The sequence below is a fragment of the Pecten maximus genome, chromosome 10 (genome assembly GCF_902652985.1).
Source record: "Pecten maximus chromosome 10, xPecMax1.1, whole genome shotgun sequence".
Lineage (NCBI taxonomy): Eukaryota > Metazoa > Mollusca > Bivalvia > Pectinida > Pectinidae > Pecten > Pecten maximus.
Genome location: NC_047024.1, coordinates 34,296,135 through 34,324,116, shown reverse-complemented (window position 1 = coordinate 34,324,116; position 27,982 = coordinate 34,296,135). Strand labels below are relative to the sequence as shown.

Sequence of the window (27,982 nt, the reverse complement as noted above, 5' to 3'; positions counted from 1 at the left end):
CCAGAGCTGACGTCACAAGACAGAACATCTATCCTGGACATCATTGAGGTGTGATCCCATGTTAAACATCACATGGGATACCTCTCCGAGCAGGACTGCATGTAATTCGGACAATTTACCTTGATGGAGATTTAATTGTGTTTAAGTATTTCGTTTCGTAATTTGAAATCCTTCCATTTGCCATAATGAACTTTTGCACTCTCCTTCTAGGATTTTTAATGACACTTTTGATATATGAAGGTAAGTGCTTTCATTACATTATGCAGTTTCGAAAATGACTGCCTTGTTTTGTAAATATGAAATAACTGTCATAATATGAATATCTGCATTAATATGGATATGTAAATTTAAGGATATCCATTTATACCGGAGTTATCATTAAAAAATATTTAGAACACGAAGCTGGTGTACAGGTATATGGCCAATGCTATACTCTTCTTGTTTATATGGGATAAGGCCATCAATATTTGATGACATTGCTAATATTTCCTTCATGATCTGTTAGGTGTAGAGAAAAATTATATACAGTACATTGTTTCGGTTAATTTTGTGGGATATAGAAAAATCGTCATGATATTTATAACGTAATGGGGTTTTTAACGTGCATACAAACTACGATGTAAATTCAGAAGCACTTAGGTTATTTGAGCATATATTCATGCCGTTTTTAATCTTGATATGTATACAAAATATGATTGACATGTATCTGACGTTACCTACGTTTTGTATATTGCAGTATCAAATTAGACTTTTTATGAGACGCATTGTGTCGAACATGATGTCCCCATTCATAGTAATTCTGTTTGAAACAAGCATTTTTATTGGCTCACTTTGCATATCATCAACCAATCGTTACTGTTTGTTTGTTACTCTGTTATTTCTGTTTTCCTAATTCATTAATGGCCAGACACACGTGACATTTTATGTTGTTTTCCTAAAGTATTCAAAATGGCTACTTTCCCATTACAAACAGAGTTCTTCCCATGTATATTTGGGATTGGTCTTCCATGTCTGATTGGGAACCTTAAGATCTGTTTCCTTGTTTAGGCTTTCCTTTCGTCAGTCTTCAAACTCTTATGACCTTCGGGTGCGATTGGATTAAGCGCACAAAGACACCGTTTTCTGTAATGTCTTCAGTTACAACACTGAATTATCTTTGACTATGAAATTTGATAAGTTTCCAACATTGCAACACTTGAAACATTTTTTTTTTTAAGTTTTTCTATTGTGCGATTTCTCATCGATCATCGACCTTACATGATCTTGTCTTTCTCCACCTCTCCACCCCTCTCCCCATCCATTCCCCTCCGGAAACCAAACAACCAAATGCTCCATGCTTTTTATGTTTCGTGGTTATCGCCTTTCCTACTATTTTCTCAACATACTTCGTGCATGTCTGACTTTGAACTGGTAAACTAAGTTTTCTAGAATTATATCTATTTTCAGTTTAAACATTATGACTCTACTTTTTTTTTTATCAAAACCTCTACCTAATGAATAAATGGCAATATATTAGTGTTTACCATATCGGGATCGTCGATTGTTCTATTGAGAGGAGAATAAAAGCTTCTACATGTGGTACAGGGCAATACATGACCTTCTGAAGAAACTTCAACGCAGACTTTCCTAAAAATATTAGGTTGCTCTTACACCCTCCTTTCGATGTCCTATACTGTCAACATGCTATAATAGATATTATCTGTGTAATAAATCACAATCCTACATAGCTATTTGGTGTTTTTGTTGTTGACTGTCTGTACTGTTGACTGTATTAGTATATTATTATTTGGGCGATTTATTCGTGTTGACTGATGTTTTTGTTGTTGACCGTCTGTACTGTTGACTGTTTTAGTATATTTGGACGATATGTTCGAGTGGACTGGTGTTTTTGTTGTTGACTGTCTGTATTGTTGACTGTATTAATATACAAGTGTATTTGGACGATATGTTCATGTGGACTGTTTTTGTTGTAGACTGTCTGTACTGTTGACTGTATAAGTATATTTGGACGATATGTTCGTGTGGACTGGTGTTTTTGTTGTTGACTGTCTGTATTGCTGATTGTTTTAGTATATTTTGACGATTTATTCGTGTTGACTGATGTTTTTGTTTTTGACCGTCTGTACTGTTGACTGTTTTAGTATATTTGGACGATATGTTCGTGTGGACTGGTGTTTTTGTTGTTGACTGTCTGTATTGTTGACTGTATTAATATACAAGTGTATTTGGACGATATGTTCTTGTGGACTGTTTTTGTTGTTGTTGACTGTGTGTACTGTTGACTGTATAAGTATATTTGGACGATATGTTCGAGTGAACTGTTGTTTTTGTTGTAGACTGTCTGTACTGTTGACTGTATAAGTATATTTGGACGATATGTTCGTGTGGACTGGTGTTTTTGTTGTTGACTGTCTGTATTGCTGATTGTTTTAGTATATTTTGACGATTTATTCGTGTTGACTGACGTTTTTGTTTTTGACCGTCTGTACTGTTGACTGTTTTAGTATATTTGGACGATATGTTCGTGTGGACTGGTGTTTTTGTTGTTGACTGTCTGTATTGTTGACTGTATTAATATACAAGTGTATTTGGACGATATGTTCATGTGGACTGTTTTTGTTGTTTTTGACTGTGTGTACTGTTGACTGTATAAGTATATTTGGACGATATGTTCGTGTGGACTGGTGTTTTTGTTGTAGACTGTCTGTACTGTTGACTGTATAAGTATATTGGGACGATATGTTCGTGTGGACTGGTGTTTTTGTTGTAGACCGTCTGTACTGTTGACTGTATAAGTATATTGGGACGATATGTTCATGTTGACTGGTGTTTTTGTTGTTGTCTGTCTGTACTGTTGACTGTATAAGTATATTTGGACGATATGTTCATGTTGACTGGTGTTTTTGTTGTTGTCTGTCTGTACTGTTGACTGTATAAGTATATTTGGACGATATGTTCGTGTTGACTGGTGTTTTTGTTGTTGTCTGTCTGTACTGTTGACTGTATAAGTATATTTGGACGATATGTTCATGTTGACTGGTGTTTTTGTTGTTGTCTGTCTGTACTGTTGACTGTATAAGTATATTTGGACGATATGTTCGTGTGGACTGGTGTTTTTGTTGTTGACTGTCTGTACTGTTGACTGTATTAGTATATTGGGACGATATGTTCATGTTGACTGGTGTTTTTGTTGTTGTCTGTCTGTACTGTTGACTGTATAAGTATATTTGGACGATATGTTCGTGTGGACTGGTGTTTTTGTTGTTGACTGTCTGTATTGCTGATTGTTTTAGTATATTTTGACGATTTATTCGTGTTGACTGATGTTTTTGTTTTTGACCGTCTGTACTGTTGACTGTTTTAGTATATTTGGACGATATGTTCGTGTGGACTGGTGTTTTTGTTGTTGACTGTCTGTACTGTTGACTGTATTAGTATATTAGGACGATATGTTCATGTTGACTGGTGTTTTTGTTGTTGTCTGTCTGTACTGTTGACTGTATTAGTATATTAGGACGATATGTTCGAGTGAACTGTTGTTTTTGTTGTAGACTGTCTGTGCTGTTGACTTTTTTAGTATATTGGGACGATATGTTCGTGTGGGCTGGTATTTTTGTCGTTTTTTAATTTGCCGCACTGTGTGTTGGCGATGTGACATGCAGCGCTTCTGCGTATTCCCATATAAATGTCATACTGATTTGTTATGATGGGTAAATTAATGCACCGCAGCGGCTTGTACAATTTGTAAACTTTTTATAATTCAAACTGTAAATGACACTTTACGATACACATGGCAAATGATAGAGACGGGAAAATGCACACACGTCGATGAGTTTAATATGTCCTGACCTGTAGAATATACAACTCTCTTTATGAGTCACGCTCCATATGCACATCTTAGGGATCTCCACTGTTTATTCATAACGAACATTGTTTTATATGCATATTTACGTGTATAAACTTAATCCGACGATCATAAACCTCAGCATGTTATAATAAATCTTATCTATGTAATAAATCACAGTCCTACGTAACTATATGGTAGTTATAAAAATAAAGGTGTCCCACTTATATAGCTTATTACAAAGACAAGGGATAAAAATAATTCTTAATTAATTCTAAGAGATACTTATATCTAAGAAAAGTTTGGTCTGGGCCGATGTGATAGCGTTTACCCTAAGACCATACCAATAATTTGAATATGCACTAATTGTCGTACTCACTGCGAGAAAACTGACTGAGCTAACATCATAATAGTGATATACAGATCCCCAATGTTAATCAATCATATGATATGAATTAAAGTTACTTTGATTTGTAGAATGATATAGCTTCCGGCTGAATTTGAAGAATTATCATATTAACATTCTTGTTTCTTTGGTTTCAGATTTATGCGGAGTGAACGCTAATCGTGAGTAGAATTAATCATTTCTTCACTATTATATGTTTTTGCTATACAACAAATTAACTTCCGAAGTTAAGATATGTATGCAAATTTTAAGGATGCTCGACTCCTCTATAATTGGACCCTGCTAGCTGTATAGTGTATTGGGGGCTTCCTATAGGTATACTAGGTGGCGTGTGTGGAATTTGATAAGGTGTGTATACTGGAAAATATTTGTTTTCTTATGTAATGAAGGACCTGGTATATTTTTTTTGAATTTCTGGTCCCCAAACACAAATTTCTTTCCTTATCATTATACATTCTTATAGATAGCTTGCTATATCTAGTATACCTTTTTTCACACATCCTTCCTTGTGGCCCACAGTGGTTTTATTTTTTCAAGTTCACTACTTATATAGCCCTACCTACTGACGTATTATAAACATGATGGACATATATGAACTATGCAGCACCAAAACGACTCACCATGATGGATTTGTCTATGTTGGTGACAAGCATGGATATCCTAACACATCTTTACAGAGAGCCCCGAGCTTTTCCTAAGAACAATTGGCAGTTACTTGTAATTAGGTTATCTTGGAGGGTCTTTTCCCTTAGTGACTGTTCATTTATTTTGTTCCGCAACACCAAGTACCAAGCAGATATGAACTTACTGCACCTAATTTTGTAATTACGATAATAAAATAAATGGGATGTCCAGTTCTAACATAATGGATGCATACTAATCAGGCATCACATTTTCAGCAATTTACTGTACATCCGGCCACATTTAACAATAGCACGCCCCGAATAAACACAAAACATTAGTTGTTATAATTTAGCCTCCGTGACAGTTTTTCATTAAGTGAATTTCCATAAAGGACTTGAACAGATTCATACTTATGTAAAAAAAAATCTGTACTGTTTTACTCAGCTGAAGTCACAGGTAAATTGCTTAATTAAGATGTTGGGTTTCCTTAGTAACCATAACTAAATGTATTCTAAGTGATACTAAACCATGAGCAAAATACAGTAATTAAAACATGACAAGATATCTACGATAAATAAAATTGGGTGGTACGCCGTTTAAAAAAAAAAAAAAAATGTGTGAATTTCGTGTATTTTAGATATATACCGTACAGGTCAAACCGTCAGCGTGTATCTCTGGCGGTCATTGTGATAGAGACAGTGAATCTCAGTGTTTTATGTCACAAGTTGTGATGTAGGATTTGCCTAGAAAGTGTACATATATCTATATTATTGTACCAACGATAATATGAAATGCATCGTGTACAAGACTTTGATATAGCAGGTGGTAGACATTGGTGATTGACTTTAGTCCCCGAGGTTTACCGTACAGGTTGTAGACACTGTTGGTGGACTTAAGTCCCCGAGGTTTACCGTACAGGTGGTAGGCACTGTTGGTGGACTTTAGTCCCCGATGTTTGCCGTGCAGGTGGTAGATACTGTTGGTGGACTTTAGTCCCCGATGTTTGCCGTGCAGGTGATAGACACTGCTGGTGGACTTTAGTCCCCGACGTTTATTGTACAGGTGGTAGACACTACTGGTGGACTTTAGTCCCCGAGGTTTATTGTACAGGTGGTAGACATTGGTGATGGACTTGTGTCCCCGAGGTTTACCGTACAGGTGGTAGACACTGGTGGACTTTAGTCCCCGAGATTTATCGTACAGGTGGTAGACACTGCTGGTGGACTTTAGTCCCCGATGTTTGCCGTGCAGGTGGTAGACACTGCTGGTGGACTTTAGTCCTCGATGTTTACCGTACAGGTGGTAGACATTGGTGATGGACTTGTGTCCCCGAGGTTTACCATACAGGTGGTAAACACTACTGGTGGACTTTAGTCCCCGATGTTTGCCGTGCAGGTGGTAGACACTGCTGGTGGACTTTAGTCCCCGAGGTTTACCGTACAGGTAGTAGACACTGCTGGTGGACTTTAGTCCCCGAGATTTATCGTACAGGTGGTAGACACTGCTGGTGGACTTTAGTCCCCGAGGTTTACCGTACAGGTAGTAGACACTGCTGGTGGACTTTAGTCCCCGAGGTTTATTGTACAGGTGGTAGACACTACTGGTGGACTTTAGTCCCCGATGTTTGCCGTGCAGGTGAAAGACACTACTGGCGGCCTTTAGTCCCCGAGATTTATCGTACAGGTGGTAGACACTGGTGGACTTTAGTCCCCGAGATTTATCGTACAGGTAGTAAACACTGCTGGTGGATTTTAGTCCCCGATGTTTGCCGTGCAGGTGGTAGACACTGCTGGTGGACTTTAGTCCTCGATGTTTACCGTACAGGTGGTAGACATTGGTGATGGACTTGTGTCCCCGAGGTTTACCGTACAGGTGGTAAACACTACTGGTGGACTTTAGTCCCCGATGTTTGCCGTGCAGGTGGTAGACACTACTGGTGGACTTTAGTCCCCGAGGTTTACCGTACAGGTGGTAGACACTGCTGGTGGACTTTAGTCCCCGAGGTTCATTGTACAGGTGGTAAACACTACTGGTGGACTTTAGTCCCCGATGTTTGCCGTGCAGGTGGTAGACACTGCTGGTGGACTTTAGTCACCGATGTTTGCCGTGCAGGTGGTATATACTGTTGGCGGACTTTAGTCCCCGTACAGGTAGTAGACACTGCTGGTGGACTTTAGTCCCCGAGGTTTGCCGTACAGGTGGTAGACACTGCTGGTGGACTTTAGTCACCGAGGTTTATTGTACAGGTGGTAGACAATACTGGTGGACTTTAGTCCCCGATGTTTGCCGTGCAGGTGGAAGACACTACTGGCGGACTTTAGTCCCCGATGTTTGCCGTACAGGTGGTAGACACTGCTGGTGGACTCTAGTCCCCGAGGTTTACCGTACAGGTGGTAGACACTGGTGGGCTTTAGTCCCCGAGGTTTACCGTACAGGTGGTAGACACTACTAGCGGACTTTAGTCCCCGATGTTTGCCGTACAGGTGGTAGACACTGCTGGTGGACTTTAGTCCCCGATGTTTGCCGTACAGGTGGTAGACACTGGTGGACTTTAGTCCCCGAGATTTATCGTACAGGTGGTAGACACTGCTGGTGGACTTTAGTCCCCGAGATTTATCGTTCAGGTAGTAGACACTACTTGCGGACTTAAGTCCCCGATGTTTGCCGTGCAGGTGGTAGATACTGTTGGCTGACTTTAGTCCCCGTACAGGTAGTAGACACTGTTGGTGGACTTTAGTCCCCGATGTTTGCCGTACAGGTGGTAGACACTGCTGGTGGACTCTAGTCCCCGAGGTTTACCGTACAGGTGGTAGACACTGGTGGGCTTTAGTCCCCGATGTTTACCGTACAGGTGGTAGACACTACTAGCGGACTTTAGTCCCCGATATTTGCCGTACAGGTGGTAGACACTGCTGGTGGACTTTAGTCCCCGATGTTTGCCGTACAGGTGGTAGACACTGGTGGACTTTAGTCCCCGAGATTTATCGTACAGGTGGTAGACACTGCTGGTGGACTTTAGTCCCCGATGTTTGCCGTACAGGTGGTAGACACTGTTGGTGGACTTTAGTCCCCGAGATTTATCGTTCAGGTAGTAGACACTACTTGCGGACTTAAGTCCCCGATGTTTGCCGTGCAGGTGGTAGATACTGTTGGCTGACTTTAGTCCCCGTACAGGTAGTAGACACTGTTGGTGGACTTTAGTCCCCGATGTTTGCCGTACAGGTGGTAGACACTGTTGGTGGACTTTAGTCCCCGAGGTTTATTGTACAGGTGGTAGACACTACTGGTGGACTTTAGTCCCCGATGTTTGCCGTGTAGGTGGTAGACACTGGTGGGCTTTAGTCCCCGAAGTTTATTGTGCAGGTGGAAGACACTACTGGCGGACTTTAGTCCCCGCGATTTATCGTACATGTGGTAGTCACTACTAGCGGACTTTAGTGCCCGATGTTTGCCGTACAGGTGGTAGACACCGTTGGTGGACTTCAGTCCCCGAGGTTTACCGTACATTTGGTAGACACTGTTTGTGGACTTTAGTCCCCGATGTTTGCCGTACAGGTGGTAGACACTTGGTGGACTTTAGTCCCCGATGTTTGCCGTACAGGTGGTAGACACTACTAGCGGACTTTAGTTCCCGATGTTTACCGTACAGGTGATAGACACTACTTGTGGACTTTAGTCCTCGATGTTTACCGTACAGTGTACTGCTGGTGGACTTTAGTCCCCGAGTTTTGCCGTACATGTGGTAGACACAGCTGGTGGACTTTAGTCCCCGATGTTTGCCGTAACATGTATACTACGTCCTAATTAATTTGAATGATGATAGGGTTTACAATATACACATGTACTTGGTATTCGTTTGAAAACCAATATTGAGAAATTCAATCAAGAAAATTACTAAATCTATAATGTTGACATTTCTGTCGACCTACTGCTGTATTGTCCTTATCCACCTCCTAGGTATCAACACCTCAGGCCATTACATATATCCAACGAGTCCTAAAATGTCGAAATAGCTGTATGCTGTAGTTTAATTAATTTATAGCAGTACTATATCTGACACCCAATGTGTATTGAAAGGTGTTTATATGTCTTAGGCCATTAACATATCATCAACGAATTCTAAAATGACGGAAGAGCTGTATGATGTAGTTTAATTTATTGATGGCAGTACTATATCTGACATTCAATTTATATTAAAAGGTGTTTATATGTCTTTTGTATAATTCATAAACCATTAATTAAGTAATAAATACAACATACAATTGTATATCGTAAATATGATTAAAAACCTGTTTCATGCATACGTTTTGTCCTTTGACTGCAGTGATGTACCAAATGTTAGGCAACACAAAGACGAAGTTGGATATTATATAAAAAAAAAAACTTTTACTCGTGTGGATATATATGTATCAATATCATTATTTAAAAACTAATTAATATGATTTACTTCACGAGAACGTTAATCTTTTTACGATTTTGGATACAACTGTAACTATTTAGAACATGCTTTTTCAATTCAATCATAGAAGCGAACATTCATAAATTAGAGGTGAAAAAAATGATCGCCCTACAACTCGTATCGCAACACCTTATTATATCTGAACAGATTAATCTACTAAAAATCGGTCAGAAAATAGTCGAGGTGATGTGGGATAGTAAGCGTCCCATTATATCCATAAAAACTGACCATGACATGCCTAGTTATCTAATACATACGGTATGGCATGGATAGACTAAACGATATAAGGCGACACAGAATGACACACTAGATATATAATACACATAATAACAGATGGAGGACATTACAGGTCGTATGATACAGGTACCATGATTTGTGATAAAGTACACGATGAATGATACACACACATTCAGATTTATAATATAACAAGAGGTTATGATACACACAATAGAGATGGAATGGAACAAAACAAAAATAATTTGAAAATACGGACATTAAAGATAGCATTAAACATCACGAAATTGACATTAAACTTAAACAGTCATATTAAAATGAACAATATATTTAAACAGTTAAATGGAAAATGAATTATTTAAATATACAATTAAGGACGTGACTTCATTGAACATACTCAAAAAGTAATATATCGTAGCGTATGCACTCTGTCATTGAATTAAGATTACTCCAATAGACTTTTTGAAGCATTAAATATGAGGAAACAGGGAGTAATATTAATCAAACAATAAATAAAACAAACATGTATTTGAATTGATAGTACAGTAATATTCTTTATAAAATATTCTTTTTTTTTCTTTTTTATGCTTCTTTAAATACTATGAATACAGACAGACTGTTGTGCGAAAAAATACTTCCAAGGAAAAACAATGCGATGTCAATTATTACCTATGTACCTTCGAGCAATGAAGACATCAAAGAAAGCGATTTCTCACTTATTGTGTTAAAACACATACGTTTGCCCATGTTTCAATGTGTATAGCCCTTCCAGTATAAATCGACATAATTAATTTATCTGGTGCGTATATACATGTAGAGCATTAGCAGATATAACGACCGAACTTGTCAATCAAATGTCAACTACACGTCAATTTCATGTTGCACTACACACGCGGCGAGCCTTGTTGTTATCGGCCGGACAGTCATGTTACAGTCACATGTTGTTGTCTGGTAATGGTGATTGGGTGATTGACAGTTGCCCATTCACTTGTTACCACATTTCCTGATCATTACTGAGTAACGTAGTAACTAATATGTTATCTGGGATACCGTTAGAGCATTATAACACCATCTACTTGTCATCACACATATCCTGTTGACAGTTGCATAAGGAAAACACGCAAATACAATGGTGTATAGATCAATAATATCGGAAGCTTTGATAAATCTTTTCTCTCATAAATTACCATTTCTACACACATAAAAATAAATGTAGGCGTGGACCTTTACACCACATACGATACAATGATGTGAGGATACATACATCAAAACATAGGCCATGCCCCAAACGCTCACCTATTCATATAAATATTTATATATATTGTTGTGTTTACTGTCGTGTTACTGTCAATTTCATTACATATATGTCGATGATGTATGTTATATTGTGTTTCAATTGTGGTTATATTTATTATAAATATAAGTGCTTATCATATTTATGTTAGCGCTAGCAGCTTCAGGTCTTATATTAATCAATATTCAGAATGAATAATTTCAAATATAGATTTAACAGGTAACTTTGTTTAATGTGAAATGAATATATTTATATTTCTGAACTTACGCTTTGATGTGGTTTCATTACGAACCCGTGCTTATCTTCTTTACGCTTTAAGTACTATCAAATGAAACATGTTCATCTTTAATTTTACTTTGCATATGATCTGTGGATTACGTCCACACAGCATGAAACTAGATCTGATGCTTATTTCTTCTACAAAGTTAAAGTTAGATAACAGGTAGTTACATTAATTTCGTAAAATGGTCTAGTTTAATAATCTTTTTGCTAACCCCCACCCCCCCCACCCCCCCAAAAAAAATATAACTATCTTTTAACAATCTCAATGAAAAGTAACAACGATAACACAATCAGAGTGAGACTAAATGACTGATTGTCTCGAAGTTTATGACACACTACTGCTCTCCCAACCTTAACAACATGACGGGGACAAAGCACTGACGAAATGCTTGAGGACTGACCCAGTCAAACTAAGTGGAATTGTGTTAAGATAATGTAACTCCAAATACTGCACCATTAGAACCAAGCACTAAGTTATCTATCGAATAATTCTACACAAGATATACTCATTTGTCTAGCATGCATATATGAATGACATTATACATCATTTGTTGAATAATTATTGAAAATACATCACACAATCTCTCTCCACCAATATCGACTAATATCAGTGTTATTTCGCCTCCGGCTAAATCACTAACAAGGACAACGAACACCTATACAATCGCTATAAATGTCACCAATGGTCATACACACGGCACATATAGACCATTAGTAGGACCCTCGAACTAACATCTTCTTATTGGTGCATGTATTCACAGTCTGAATTAACTCTTATCGGATGATCCATATTTTTTCCGCTATTAAATTGAATCTAAACAGAAAACAAATGTATATAAGCCTATATACATATAATATTACCCTTAGATATTGAAACATAAAGGTATAATCTAACATACGTAAATTGCCATGGAAACGATCCTTCTGGTTAGTCGTCAGTCTTGTCGAGGATTATTGAACATGAGCTGTAAAAGCGAATATGTAAGTATATTGAATGAAAACTGCCCGATACGTGTGGTTCATCCGCCAATCATACTAGCATTTTGAAGAGATTATCGGGGTCAACGCATTTATTAATACCAGTAGCGTTATGATGAAAACATATGTCCATTGTTACTAATAGGTGCAGCATTTTAACAGATCCGTTTGTTTATAGTAGGAGTTTTACTACATGTTATCAAGGCTACACATCCTTCCTAGAGGTTTTAAATGGTTACCGATGTCTTACTAGAGGTAACAGTACCATGGTCATACATATCCGACTAGAGTTTATCATATTTAGAAGGTACCTACATATATGCATGGCTGTAATGATATGCAATAGAAGACATATTCTTATTTTGGGAACTTGGTATTTGACATAGATTTTCATAATTTGGTGTCGTCGATGAACATGAATTTCCAAGGTCCTCACGTTAATCTTGATTTTGTTCAATTATGTCCCCTTTCCTATCGATTTAGTAATATCTTTATTTTTTTCTAAATCATGGTATGTATGAGCATTAACTGTTTTTACCGGTAGCACACCGATGCTTTTGTTTCATGTAGTAAACTTCACGTCATATTTTATGCTCCGCATTTATTTGTTATATTGTGATACATCATGGATCATTCCTATCAAAAGACAAATGAAGATTACATTGTACTATTAAGCCGGCAAACAATTGATAACAGTACCATTGTTCTAATTTTATGGGCTTAAGCATACGTAAATAAAGGTATATATTATATATGTGGCTAATAAGTCTATCGTATATAACCTAAAGAGCTACATGTTTGCTATAATTATTTGTCCCCTACCGGTGAAACTTGAGGATTTTAGGTTTCCTTCCCGTCTGTCCATCTGTCAGTCCATCCACTCAGTTTTCCTCACTTTTTCAGCCATGGGTAAAGGTATGTTAGTGAAAGTTGTTATATAACTTAAGTATGAGAAGCTTCAAATCAAGTTCCAGTTTCAGGCGTTTTTGAGTCAAGGTCAAAGTTACTGTTACTATTTTTAGCAGGGGCAGGCAGGGGAAATGTATTTAAATGTATGTTGAAGTGTAAAAAGTTTGGAAGTGCAACAATGGTGAGATGGGGTCAACACTTCAATTCTTTTTTTCCCCACAATTTATGAAGGCATGAAAATAAACCATAACCACATATATGATAAGATGATATTACTTCTGATAGTAGTGGACCTCCTTGCATATCACAAAGTTGAGTGAAGAGGATACCTTAACAAAATGGTAAAAATGCAAAAAAAAAACAATAATATTTCCATTATACTAAAACTAATAAATATGTGATAGTTATGATGCCTTTTCCGATTGATCAGACAAAATATGAAACATGATATTACATAAATACATTTGTATAACTAACTCAAAACATTTAAATACAGTAAGGAATGATAACCTTGTCTGCACCCAGTGAAAGTCTTAAGTGTATGTTATAAAGTGTGCGCCAAGGTGATATCGTAAGTCCACTTTTAAACTTTTAACAGGAGGAAATTGTGCTTTGGACATGTTTGAAATGCTAAAAAGTAATTTGCCAGGTTTTGAATTTTTTTCAGATTAACTTTGTAGAAAGTATATAAGTTTTTAAATATAGTGTGATTATAACTATACTAATTCAAATTTAAAAGATTGTATACATTTCAAATTTTGTGAAAATTTTGCATGCTTTTCTGATTAAATCTATTACGACGCTTACCTCATGTATGTTGAAATGCCATATTTCGTATGGAAACAACAGTAACGTAATACACTGTAAACTGTTAAAATTACGTTCCAAATTCACATTAGGCTGTGAAAATTACTCACCATTTTGTTAGGATACTAGTACCCCCTTCACTCAACTTGGTGTTATGCAACGGTGTCCACTACGACTATCGGTTGATATAATGATTAATCATTTATGCGACTATGGCTTATTTTCTTGCATATACATATGGTGGAAAAACAAAATAAGTTGGAGTGGGGGCCGGCGGTAATTATCTCCACGGGCGTTGACCCAACCTTTTTATCTCCCAAGTTCTGCTTGGAAATAGTGTTGATATTAGTCAAAGAGTTACTTTGAAAGCATATCAATTAATTTGTATTCTTAAATAGTTGTTCAGGTTATAAATCGTTTTATGGTTTTTACCGGAATAGGTGAAGTTGTTGCCCTTTGTTAGATGGGCAGAGCCACGGAACTATTTTTCTAGGCAATGGCGAACGGTTCCTTTGGCGTTTTGCGCTCTTTCGTGACAACGATTTTGTCTGTTTTATATATACTTATTATTAGAATTGAAAAGTGCGAACCTTTAAAAGTTAAAGCGACCTCGATGCCTTTATCGAGTTTTGAATATTTCTTTGTTCCAACAAGCCCGATTCTTATTAGGAAATGTAGCATAACCTGGATTTGACCCACAATTAGAAGACACTTACCTCCTGATCCCTCTTGGACAGCTGGTTCTCCTTTCGCTATCTTCAAGGTTCTTCTTCTTATTATGTATTTATTTGAGTTAGAAAAACCACCATTTTTTCAAGCCTCTATTCGGTTCACATCAAATGCATGCGTATGAACTTTGAACTAACCAATGACATTACGACTTTTACTAAATATGGTTGTATACTGAATGACGTCGTTATTTGTACTGTTTGCTAATTATCATTTCTGATATTTTTTGTAGATTTAAGTGGAAACAGTAACCGTAAGTATTGCATTCTGAGTTCTAGTACATCTGTTAAAAATAATCAAATGCTTAGATGTAAACAGAAGACAAAAGCAAAAGATTCAGAACCTTGTCATTTGTATCTAATCATCCATCAAAAATAATCGGAATAAATCGCGAATATATCCTAATTACGTTATGAACTAATGGATGCTATTAAAGATAAATATATTGCAGTCGGGATTTTATACCTTTCGATGCGAAGTTTTGTATTATTGTTCGGGAGATAGGCACGTTAGCAAGAAATGGTGGAAGGCTGGGGACAGCGAGAAGGGCGGACAGGCTAGCGACGTCCCGGAGGACAGTCGGCACAGAAACCCTTAGGAGAACAGCTTCTGGTAGAGTCATCACATCCCGAAGGAATGTTGGGACTACTAACACACGTGTTGGAGCAGCCAACTCACGTGTAGGTCCTGCCAATACACGTTTTGGCATTGGTGACACACGTGGTAGCGCAAATGCACGTGGTGGAGCTAACGCACGTGTTAGACCTACGAATACACGTCTTGGAACAGCCAACACACGTGTCGGAATAGCAAACACACGTATTGGAACTGAGAACACACGCCTTGGATCTGGCAATACACGTGTCGGAATAGCAAACACACGTGTTGGAACAGAGAACACACGTCTTGGATCTGGAAATACACGTGTTGGAGTAGCCAACACACGTGTTGGGACAGAGAATACACGTGTTGGAATTGCTAACTCACGAGGACGGGGAGTACCAGGCACGTCACCCAGTGCGTTGGACAATGCCAGAGTTATACTTACTCCCGTACAGCAGGGCGCAGTGAGGTCCATGAGAAACTTGCTTCAGAATGGCAGATCAGCAACAGGAAGGGGAAGCAATCCGAGACTCATAGGTAGGTGAAAATCTAAAATCTTATGCCCTCTATTAAGAGCTGTATCATACTTGTTTTGGCAAAATCACATTTGAACGTTTAATATACAGATTATTGATCAATTTTCGCAATACGCATGTAATTTGTTATCAAACAGTAGCTCCATTTGGCACAATCCTAATTTAGCGCAAAACTTTCAGTACGAAAGAACTGATAAAAACTTTAAGTAAAGTATCTTTCTTTGCAACACTTATGTTAAGGGGGGCAAATCCGGATAAAAAAGGAGGGCATTGAGTCCTTTGTCATGAGGGTTGCACGTACATCAACGATTTGTCCAAAAAATTGCACTGAACTATTTTCTACTGCATTATGTTCATTAATGTGTTCGTTGGTACATATTGTATCATACAAATAACAGAAACAATGGCCAAGTCACGAAAATGTAAAATAAATTAATCGAAGTACAATTATGATATTTCTTACAAGATGTCACGTTCGATGACGACCTCATTGAGCGATTTTAATGGGGTCACTTAGTAAAGATTAGACGCTGATGTAATCTTTGTATCAATTTCAGTATCAATATTGATTTATATCGGTGAAATATGCTTCCTTTACCAGGCTTTCTAATCCCTCGATCTGATGGAAGAACACAGCTACAGCTAATGCCAGGTTTGACCCTTTATATTTGTTCGACTAACCTCACCCTATTCATTGAATTAACACAATAATGTAGATGATGTAGACATTTTACATAGGTTTTAGTATATTCCAGAACCGAGTTCTAACACCCCTCCCACCTTTAAATTGTTACTTAGAACAATATCAATACTGGAACACAAATATTTATCTTTCATCCGCAGCCAATGTTGTCTCGCTGGGTTCCTGATGTAGTACTAAGGCTTCCCGTTGCTATGGATCATAATGTTCCTATGTACCTTTAGTTATTGTCTACTTTGTTTCGTTGTACCAAGAGATTCTGTCATAGCCTCCCATTCGGTTTTGTTTATCCCTAGTGATCTCGCTGTTTTCAGTAAGTTTGATTTGCTGTACATAATGCTTCCGTTCTTGACATGTATTGTTTGTCTATGCAAATAAGATATTAAACCTAAAATCTTTCTGATGCTACTAATGTTGTCGCTACTTCTGATGTTGTTCATCTACCACTTTGGTTTATCCAGGGATTTAATGATGCATTCAGGGTTTTCGTTGTTTTTGTTTCTGTATATCCAAGAATTTGTTGTTTCATCAATTCTGTTTCAGCGTATCCAGGTTTATAGTTATTTTCCTCCATTTTGTTTTGAGAATTCATATTGTTCATCAGTTTTTGTTTGGTGTATTATGTGTTTCTCTTGTCATCTCACTTTTTGCATTGATGTTAGGTTAGTGTTGTTATCCCTTATTCAGTTTTGTTGAATCCATAGCGTTCTAAGGATTATTTAATCGTATCATATCTCGACCCTGTTATAATGTCCAGATTTTGTTTGAAGAAAAAGATGATATCATTGATTTAAAAAAAATGACCCCTTTATCTAAGCACTAATTGGTTTTGGTAATTAATCTTAATCAAATATAGGATTTAAAGTATATGACATTTTCATTTGAACAAATAATAAATGCGAAGTGTCCATTTGTTTCCGTAGCAAACATCTAACTGCTTGCACGATAGTTTTATATCATATAACAAAAATTACCACATGTCATTTACAATGCATTGATATATATTAGATCTCCATAACTTTACTACTAATATGCTGCAAAAATCCTCAAGCCTTGCGCTCAAGACGATGCCTATAACATGGCAGGTGCTTTCCTTGTTTCTTGTATTGACATTTGCATAACAATCAAGCCGCTTGCTTCGATATATAGCGTTAACTACTGTTGCAGACGCACGTCGCTTTCTTGGCGGGGACATCAGGAGATTCAACGGAGGAGGTAAAATTACCAAAATACATTTTATTACACCATGCTACATTGATTTTAAATTGATTTCATATCTAGTTGTATTTCAAGGCTGAATATTTTATTGCTGAATATATGTCGCATATAGAGTATATTCTTTATTGCGCTTGCGTTTGTATAAATGTGTTTATCAATGTCATACTAACTGTTTCGGGTCTGTTGCTAAACGATAGCGGAAGGTCATATTGTATGCATGGCTGTCATTGCGCTACTAAGAATAATCTTACGATATATTGATACATTTTAATGTAGGAACATCTGTATATAACACTTTGTAACTAAACTTCTAATAGGAGCGTAATTACTTTGATGTGTACCTTTACTTCATTGATACATAATCTGTTGTCAATAAATGGCTTATAATATATTCATTTTTTGACAGTGGCAGAAAGTTTTGTCAGCTTATTGTTGTCGTTTTAACATATTTTGATTGTTCTGGACATTATTTTTACCTTACTGTTTCACCCTTCATTTTTGTAAAACAAATGTTTTTGCCACATATTTTCTACACCGACAACGACAAAGATCGACTAGTTACATAATGAGTTGAATTGATGTCTGGTGGTTCTTTTGTAACCACCTAGGCCATCTTCTCTCATTTTGAAAGTGTGACGTAACTCAGATTCGACCTAGATCGACCTAATAAATAGAAAACGTCTATCGGTCAGGATTATCTGGACTTAATATCCAGGTATTTTCAGGGATGTCCATGTAAATCTGTCTGGTGCACATTTTTTATCGTTGTTAAGCGACAATTTCTAAATTATGTGTCTGTATCCTCTGTTTGCTTGCTGCTTTTAATAACAGGAAGTATATTGATATCTATCTGAATTCTTGGACTTCTTATGAATAATGGTCAACCTTGTCTTTCATGTAATAATAGTGGCATTTAGACATAATTAAGCATGTCCTTCATCTTTTACATTTTTCAATTTGTATATGCTATTGGTATTTATCTGAAACATTCAACATTTTGAACATAACCTATAAACTTATAATTCATCAATTTATCCATGTATTTAAAATTTATTTTCCGATTGATACCGCCTCTAAGAAAAAAAATCAGGAAATAATTGCCAGAACAAGACTAGAAAAAAACTCTTTTTTATGACTCTACAAATACTTGTTCAAATAACTGTTGTCGACCAACTGCTTACGAAAGCGTGCGTCCGTATTGCATGTAAAAAGGTAAGATGGAAAATGCAGTTTTAAAATCACATATTGTTATAAAAAATTAGAATCTATTTTAACCAACCAATGCCAATCCACGTATTGATGTTTTGATGTTTTATCACAGTGCGACCGCAGGTACAAAGAAACAGCACATTACCTCTTAATCTGCGGACCATAATAAATGCTGCCCGACGGGCTAATCTTCTACCGAGACAGTCCGCTGGAGGTAAGTTCTACGGTAATTAATAGTATTTCAAGGAATATATAATTAAGTACTTCTAGATTGAGTGATAAAACGACAGCAAATAAGGATAAAAATCCAAAATTCGTAAACATACATACTTAGCCCTTTTCGCGCTTTAAGTTGTGGTTTTGCACTAAAAAACGATTGCACTAATTACACAATTCATACCAAAAAAAAAATCAAAAATCAAAAAAATACGGCCATTGATATTGGGGCGCTAATTCAGCGTTGCACCAAACGCTCATTACGTGAACATCAATACATTTTTAGTAGTTATGCATAAATCAAATCAAATGCAAACGCAATTACAAAATACAGGTAGCAATCCTGTACTTAAGGTTGGGATTAGTTTATTGTCATATCAGATTATCGCTTTAAAGATTGAAATTTACATCCACCGATTTATTAGCATTTACGTTGATGGAGCTTTGACTTTAGTAACAGTTATCAAATACAAACAGCAAAATACAGCATATCTTACTATTAGTTTAAGCTTAAAATATTCAATAGCATACTTTTAATCGTTGCGTTTAGACTATTCCTGCATTTTATTGTGTAATTTGCTTAATCCGTATGTTGGACATTGGCGTATGAAACAAACAGAAACGTATAATTAAATTCATGAGAGTCTGATGTAATTTGCGTTCTCTAGGCTCAAGAAATCCGGCTGCCGGACGTGAACAGTCTATTGTTGTATTACGACCAAGAGATGGTGAGACAGGTAAGAAACAGTTGATTTTTTTCATGTTTTATTTATTTTTACTACATTACAAACATTACAAACATTACAATATTCAAGAAATTTGGAAAAAATCCAGTAAACTGGATAAGGCTACATCCTAGTTGAAACAAAATTTCCATGCTGCATTGTTTATCATGTACATAAAAGTACATCATATCTCCTGATGGCAAAAATCTCACCAACCAATTGGTTAAAACAACATCACATGGCGTCATGGTTGATCCCGTATCGTGTTACTAAAAATCCTTATCATGTCACTAGAAATGCGTTCCACGTTAGTAGCGTGTTATTGTTCCTGAAAGAACTCTCCACCAATTAATAATCATGAAGGCTCATAAACGCTTCAGCGACACAACGGAAGATGAATTGGCTGAGAAACGCTTGGGTATTTTTAATAATCAATTACAGAAGTATAAGCCTTCAACGAGGTGAATTCGTTACATAATTTGTTAGTGGCCTAATACGGAAATATGTCGGATCTAAAAAAATACTTAAACCTAAATCAAAGTTGTTTTAGGCCCGATGTTTTTTCCGCAACAGTCCATTAACAGAATATATAACCGATTTTAAACACACAGAAGTATATAAATGTTTAATCTATTGTTAATATTTAGTTTCACAAAGAAGATTTGGTACGTATCAACTTCATTAGTTTATAAGAACATGGATTGGTAAACGTTCTTTGGTGATTTGTCGAATGCATGGTTTTGTTATTTAATGGTTTGTTGAAAACATGAGACGGTATAGGTTAACTGATGTTTGGCATCAGTAGGTAAACAGCTTTTCGTTGGAAACATGGTTTGTATCTGTTAAGAGTTGTCCTACTGAAAACATGAATGGTTATATGTAAAGAGGCGTTTTGTTGATTACATTCACCCTACATGTCGATTAGGAATTTGGAAATATGCTATGGTATTTGGTGAAAAACGTAATGTTGAATTTATACTTTTGTAATTTTTATAATTTTATGATATAATAATTATACGCAGTTTGTTGAATTCATCATTTGGTATCTCTTAATAGCCGTTTTGTTGAATTTATCTTTTGTATCCTTAATAGATGGTTTGTTGAAATTATAATTTGGTATCTTTTTATAGGCGGTTTGTTACAAGCACCTGGGAACCTAAGGAGCGGTAGTGTGAGAAACCAGATTCTCGAGGAACGGAATAACGCGTTTAGGATTGACAGAAACCGCATGGACAGGCTAGACAGATTTACAACCACCCGTCCTTTAGACCGCGGCTCTCGGACAAGATCTCGCCCAAGTGTTGCTATCCAGGAAGCAAATCGTATAGACCAATCTAATAGAAGGAATGCTGTCGACCAATCGAGATCAGGCAGGAGAACGATTGCAGTGGCGCGAGATCGAAATCCATTACCTTCAGGTGTTGATCAGTTTACTAACCCTGGACCAGATCCTAACCAATTCGTATCAAACAATACCCCAAATCCTAGAACTAATGACGCATTTGTAGACACAGCAACTCCACCACTCCAGGATAGAACACTCTTCCGCCCGAGTAGCGTAACTAACATTAACGACCTACCAGTAACACCATCACCTCAAACCATTAATACTGATCCTCTTGAAGTCTTCCCAGCACCTATAAATACACAGGCAACAGCTACACAGACTCCTATGCCAAATAACGAAGGGTTTGCAAACACAGTATTTCAAGCTGCTTCTGATACTCAGTCAGTACCACATACTTCAGATAGGAATGCTAATATCCAAACTGTAGATGCTATTGCTATTGGCTCACAGAGAGACAATATGAGGTTTGAACAGTCTCCTGTTATTGGTACTTCCACGGATATGCAAGCAAATTTCCAAACAAATACGCAGACAAATGCACAAACAAATATACAAACAGACATGCCACCGATACAACCACAGTCATCGACCTCTATCCAAACAGGAATTGAATCACAAGGGAATAGGCAAACAGTTATACAGCCTGCTTTTACTCCACAACCCGTTTTTAATACACTAGATAGTCTACAACCAGACACGACGCAGACTTTAGCTCAAACTATTTCTGATCAACAAACAGTGTTTGATCCATCAATAAATATCCAAAATAACAATATAATGCTATCTGAAAGCACTTCATCATCCGTTCTTGACGCACCAATTAGTATGCAAACTGCTACAACGTTACAACAGACACCTTCATCTCAACAGACGATAGTTGACACATCAATGACTTCACAAACAAATGATATGAATAATATAATGCAAACTGATTTTTTATCGAGACCAATCGTAGGTACGTCTACAAGTACGCAGACGGGTGTATCCCAAAACATTTTCGATACTCCCCAAACAGGACAAGTCAATGTCGAGACCACAGTAGGTACAGGGATATCTCCAAATCAAGCTCCGGATACTACCATAATCACGCGTACACAGGCTGTGCAACCACAAAACAACATGAATTTCATACACGACGCTGGCAACGTGGTTGATAGCACAATGTTACTTCCACCTCCTATCCTTCCCGCATCTTCAGGGCCTGCTAATGTCAATACACCGTTAGATCAGAATATTGCTGGACAGATCGACCAGTCAATGTTCAATCCCGTTCAAACAGGCAGTGTAACAAGTACCACAAACGATATTCTGGCCAATATACAAGCATTAGATCAACAGGCTAGTAGCATGATCAACAGCCAGTTTGATCAGAGCCAATTTGCAAACGCTGCCACAGCAAACATTGCTAATAATCAAATTGCTGTTAACAGCCAACCAGGCATACAGAGTCAGTCTTTTAACCTTGATGCTATCCCCCCAACACAAACAGATACACTGCCACCAATCCAAAATAATGCAAACCTAGGTCAATTCACATCTAACGTCATAAATAATGCCATAGATGGCGTCCAAACACAGCAGGAGGGTCAACTTGTCAATGCTAATTCTCCTAGTGTAGACCCAATTGTCGGACAGATTGAAAACATAGGACTAGTGAACATGCAAAATCAAATTTTGGATCAGAATCTAATACAAAGCCAAAATATACCATCTACAAACATTCTGCAGAATGAAATCACAAACCGGAATGCAATTGGAAGCACCAACACAATTTCAATGAATACACAAGATGCCTTTGGTATATCTCAAGGAAGTGGACAAATGGACGTTCTGAATACAATTCAAGGCCAGTCAAATATGAGAAATCCTAACTTTGTTACAATTGAGATCACAGGGCAAACAAAACAACAGGGCGATGTTACCGGACAAACTGGTATACATAATTCAAATATAGTAAATACACTAAATACAATACAAAACAATAACCTAAACAACAATTTACCAACAGACCCCTTTTTAACTCAAACGTTTGTGTCCAATCCAGGAACTGCCATAGAAATGAACAATAACATAAACAACAATTTACCAACAGACCCCTTTTTAACTCAAACGTTTGTGTCCAATCCAGGAACTGCCATAGAAATGAATTCTAACAGTGTTATAAACCAGTTTCCTGCCCAACCAGATATTCCGAGCAACTCCATTGGTGTAAAATCGAACGTAAACCAATCCATGTCAGCTGGTGTGATATCAGGTGACAGAACTATGATTATGAATAGTAACAGTTTGGCAAGTGACTTGATGACAGCAAATCCTGTTCAAGTCAGTATCCCAGATACCACTTTAAACACTACCTCAAAACAGTCATCAACTGCGACAAACATTCAAACCGCAATCGGCGATCTTACTGTGACTTTAAATCGAGCACTATTAACTAATAGCACAGGAGGACAAAATAGTTTTCAAACGGCAAATTTGCTAACTAATACCACTTCATCACAAACATTTACTGAAAACCTTCAAAACCCCACTGCAGGTACGAACACAATAGCGTCTTCTATTAACCCGTCATATACAATATCAGCAGCAACGGACACCAATTTGAATGTAAATCCGGAACTGGTAGCAAATGTTGTCGCAAGTGCTATTCTCGATACCACCAATCCTGTACAACCTGCTCAATCAGGACCAGGTCCTGTTTTGACACGAGTTGAAATAACAAATCAATCTGCGAATAATCCCCCACCTCCAATCTTACCTCCGAATATAGAAAGTGGTTCTAAAACCGTAATAAACACTTCTATTGGAACTGGAGAAATTAACTCAGCAGCAAATAAACTCAGCTTTCCACCACAAGAACAAATAATCAAATTAGCCCCTGTAGAATTACCGGCTTCATCAATTGTATTACCAAACAACACAGCTACTATACAGAATAATGCCCCCTTTACACCACAAGCTCCAAATGTCCCCATGGACCTACCGACTCTTAAAACAACATCTCAGGTTCTAAATATGGACACAGTTTCTATAACTAATTCCGCATCCTTTGGCAAAGGTACATTATTGACTAACGAAACTAATGTCGTACCCTCAACGGTACCTTCCCAACCTCTACCGAATGGCGCCAGCGTACCAGAACAAGTCACCGGCCTACCTGTCACATCCTCATTACCCGATATCCTTGTTGCCGCTGACGGCAATACGGCAAACACACAAGTCCGCCAACAACGTAATATGACAGAAACTGCAAGCCAATTAATTGAACATGGAGCAACGGCATTCAAAACTGCTTCAGGCATCACGGATGTGGCAATGCCAACAGGTATTAATGAAAATGTATTTTCTGAGATAAAGCCCAAACACGATATATAACTACTTGAGAAATGGTAAACTTCCCTATTATCGTGTTCATTGCGGCTACTTCTTTTTATTTTTTCTTGTCGTTTGCGTTGTTACAATTTATTGTAATATTTGTTAGGTAGGCCAGTCTTTTGACTTGAAATGGACCATTACTATTATAGTGAATGTAATGATAGGCATATTTTATTGTCGTACCACAACTAGGTATATCTGTCTTAAAAAAGTATAAAATTTACACAAGTCAAATTTTTTTTTATTTTTTTTTTCAGCAGCTGTCAAGGCGCTTATACAGACAAGTCTCAACACTTCAGGACTCGTTGGGAACTTGAATAAAATAAGTAATACTTCTACAAAATCGGAAATGTTAGCAGCTGCAGGAGGAATAGTTGAAAGTGCGCTTGCTAGCTCTAAGGAAACCCTAGGTAAGGCTTTGACGAACGCAGCACCAAATAGACCGCAGAATGTTGTGATGGATATATCGACACTTAAGACCCTCATATCTGAGGTGTTGAGTGAGTTTTTTTCGCACCAATTTAACCCTGCTAAAACAGCTTTAACTCCCACAGCAGTCATAAACACAGTAGCACAAGCAGTTGTTGATGCACGAAAGTATGCTTCGCCCTCAGCTTCAAATTCAGCTTCAGGTGCAGTTCCAGGTATGTATGAGGAGCCAAATATGCTTGCACTTTCGCACTATGCAATAAAATAAGTTCATATGATTTTTTTTTAATTTCATTTCGCTCATGTTATCCATTGGCATGTTTAACGTTTGCTTTATTTGTATGCAATGTTTCCAAATCATATCATAACACAGAATCATTGCTTATCACAGGTATCAAGTAAAACTGCAATTTGCTGCCATTTTAATGCCTTCGTTTATGAAGTATTATATTGTCTGCAATACCAATTGTTTCATTTGTTCATTGTTTGCCATGTCTGTTTTCTGGTATCGTAATGTTTATTGTTTACAATCATCGTTATCACGCCATTGTATGGGATTTTAATCCGTCTGTATCAAGCTTAACTGTAAACCGTTGTTCTATAAATCATACACCTTATTTCAGGTCAGGAGCCGGTGCAGGCAATCTTCACAACTTCACCACAGGCGCCGACGTATCCGAAAGATCCCAAGCTCGACTTTCCCCCACCCCCTCCGTTTGCTGGTATGACCGAGAGCATAAACATTCCTAGAACTGAAATTGTAGATATAAGGCCGAGTAATGCCGTGGAAAACGTATTTTTGTCCAGATCTGCAAATACCGATCCCATTAATCCCGTTTTGATAGGGGAACCAAATCTAAAAAATACTAACTCACCTGGGGGATCCACCATTGGAAATAACAAAATAACAAATCATCAGTCACGTAACATTGCATCTCCTATCATCGCCGTTAATACTGCGACTATGGATATCAAAAAGGACAATCGCGGTTCTGGTACAAAACAGGTTAAAGCAATCGGTATTGCCGACGATCAAAACATTTTCAGTTCAACTATCGTCAAAACCCCGAATATAGATTCTCTACGAGTGATAGCAGAGACCAATGTTGTCTTTAATCAAAACCTTAATCAGGGATTCCGAGAAAGTGGTATTAGACAACCACTGGTGGGCGGTAATGGCGCTGTTACAGCTGGTACTGTCTCTGAAATAAGCACAAGGCGTTCTGTTGTCTCAAGAAATAGTGCACGACCAATTCCCAGTTTATCAAACATAAACAGACAAACGCCTTTAGTTAATAACAATATGTTGACGGTATTAGATGGACAGATGAATCAGGTTAATTCGCAAACAGGTTCGAGTGGACGTGCATTGACAGCAGACTTTAACACAGGAAACCGTCAGATAACCCTTGACAGGACGCAAATAGCTCCTTCATTGAGAAAAGCTGAATTCGATGCAATACGAGGTCAGATGGTAAGAAGAAGAACAGATGGAGTAACCAAAGTTACAGCAGATGATCCTAATTTCCTTGCAAATATACCAGACAGTCTTTTGTCTTCATTCAATAATGACTTTACAAGTTTGTCACCATTACTTAGGGTTACTAAATCAACACCATTGGCTTCCAACGACGTTCCCGTTTCTGGCATCAATACTCATTCAACGATGTCGAAAATAATATCCACACAATCAAATTTCCAAGGAACAACAAATCAGTTCACGAGATCCAAGATGACGACACCATTCGGCCGTCTAAGTACTCGTAGACCGCTAAGGACAACATCCAATTCCTTGTCGGCAGAGAAATCAACCGGATTTGGGGGACAGAGAACATCAACATCCCCATTTGTGGATGCTGGAGGTGTTAGCGTTGCTCCCTCTACATCAAATATGCCTTTGTTTCGATCCACGTTTTCTGGGACCTCAGTTACACGCAAACCTTTATTTTCCACTACCAGAACAAGACCGCCCGTGGCTAGTTCGGTTACCAACCCAAGAATGATAAATACTGGAGTTACAAGGAGTGTTCGAACCTCTGGTTCATCCTCACAGCCACTTTTGTCCAGCACTGTAACACAAAGTAGCCAATCCACCCAAGGGGCACCCTCATTTGGCTTTGATCCTTCGAAAAGTTTTGGACTGCTTGGTCTACCGCCACCACCGCCGTCAGATCTGATGGAAATGAACGCTACGGCTTCCATAGCGGACACTGCCATATCTAGTTCACAGCTATCCCTTATGAATATAGGATCCTCCCCAACAAGTGTTCGTACAAATCGGCTGTCGCTATCTACATTACAACCGAGTGTTACAGTAGATCCATTTTTACGATCCAGCACCATCCGACGTTCGTCTCCAGCTGTTACCTCCGCGATGAACTTTAATACTCCGTTGGTGTAACACGCGATGCGCTCATTGTCTGCCGTGTTGAATGCGTGTATTTATGTATAAATTCACAACATATTGTGTGTATGTGTGTGTATGTATGTGTGTGTGCGTACATATATATTATCTTGATGTAGATATGTACAGAACACCTATCATTTAATGTAAATAACATGATATGTCTTTATCAAAATACATTTTTACTGTCTGTGTTTCATTGTTGTCAACAAGCTGTGGGAGATATTGCTTCGCTTTCTTCACTACTATAATGTATTCTCAGGTATTTTGTAACAGTTATGATGCTGCTTTTTATATTTCTGTTTTAAAACGAAATCCCTCAAACTTATTTTTAACACTGAAATGCAAAACTATATGTTCTATATGTCTTTTGCTATTTGCAATTCCAAAATATTTCTATATTTCTAATATACAAAATTGTAGGTTCTGTGTAATTCTGTCCGTGTTTCTTGTTTTGTTAACTTCATCAGTCAACTCTAAACATTTTCACTGTTTAAACAATATCCCACTTTGCCTTTCGTATCATTAAATATTTCATTCTAAATTAATAATCTTTGTTTTGATTTCTTAACTCAATATCACGGCTTGTTGGACAGGATATATCAATCTCAGATACCATTAATGTCAAGGTTTGACAGGTCTGATTTGCTTAA

At 37.5% G+C, this 27,982-nt stretch overlaps 1 protein-coding gene across 3 annotated transcripts; it reads left to right on the top strand.

Moving 5' to 3' along the window:
• The first annotated feature begins 17 nt into the window (after positions 1–17).
• Positions 18–27,873, top strand: LOC117335525. Of its 3 annotated transcripts, none has more exons than XM_033895567.1 (11): positions 18–240; positions 4,388–4,411; positions 14,799–14,819; positions 15,071–15,706; positions 16,307–16,357; positions 17,573–17,620; positions 18,945–19,046; positions 19,717–19,785; positions 20,904–24,446; positions 24,757–25,140; positions 25,549–27,873. In XM_033895567.1, the coding sequence occupies exons 1-11, from the start codon at positions 186–188 to the stop codon at positions 27,324–27,326; spliced, it is 6,711 nt and encodes a 2,236-aa protein (XP_033751458.1). In that variant the 5' UTR covers positions 18–185; the 3' UTR covers positions 27,327–27,873. The 3 variants fall into 3 exon arrangements, with proteins under 3 accessions (XP_033751458.1, XP_033751457.1, XP_033751459.1); XM_033895566.1 differs by having other exon boundaries at positions 19–240; positions 24,754–25,140; XM_033895568.1 differs by lacking the exon at positions 17,573–17,620 and having other exon boundaries at positions 19–240; positions 24,754–25,140.
• Positions 27,874–27,982: the final 109 nt, after the last annotated feature.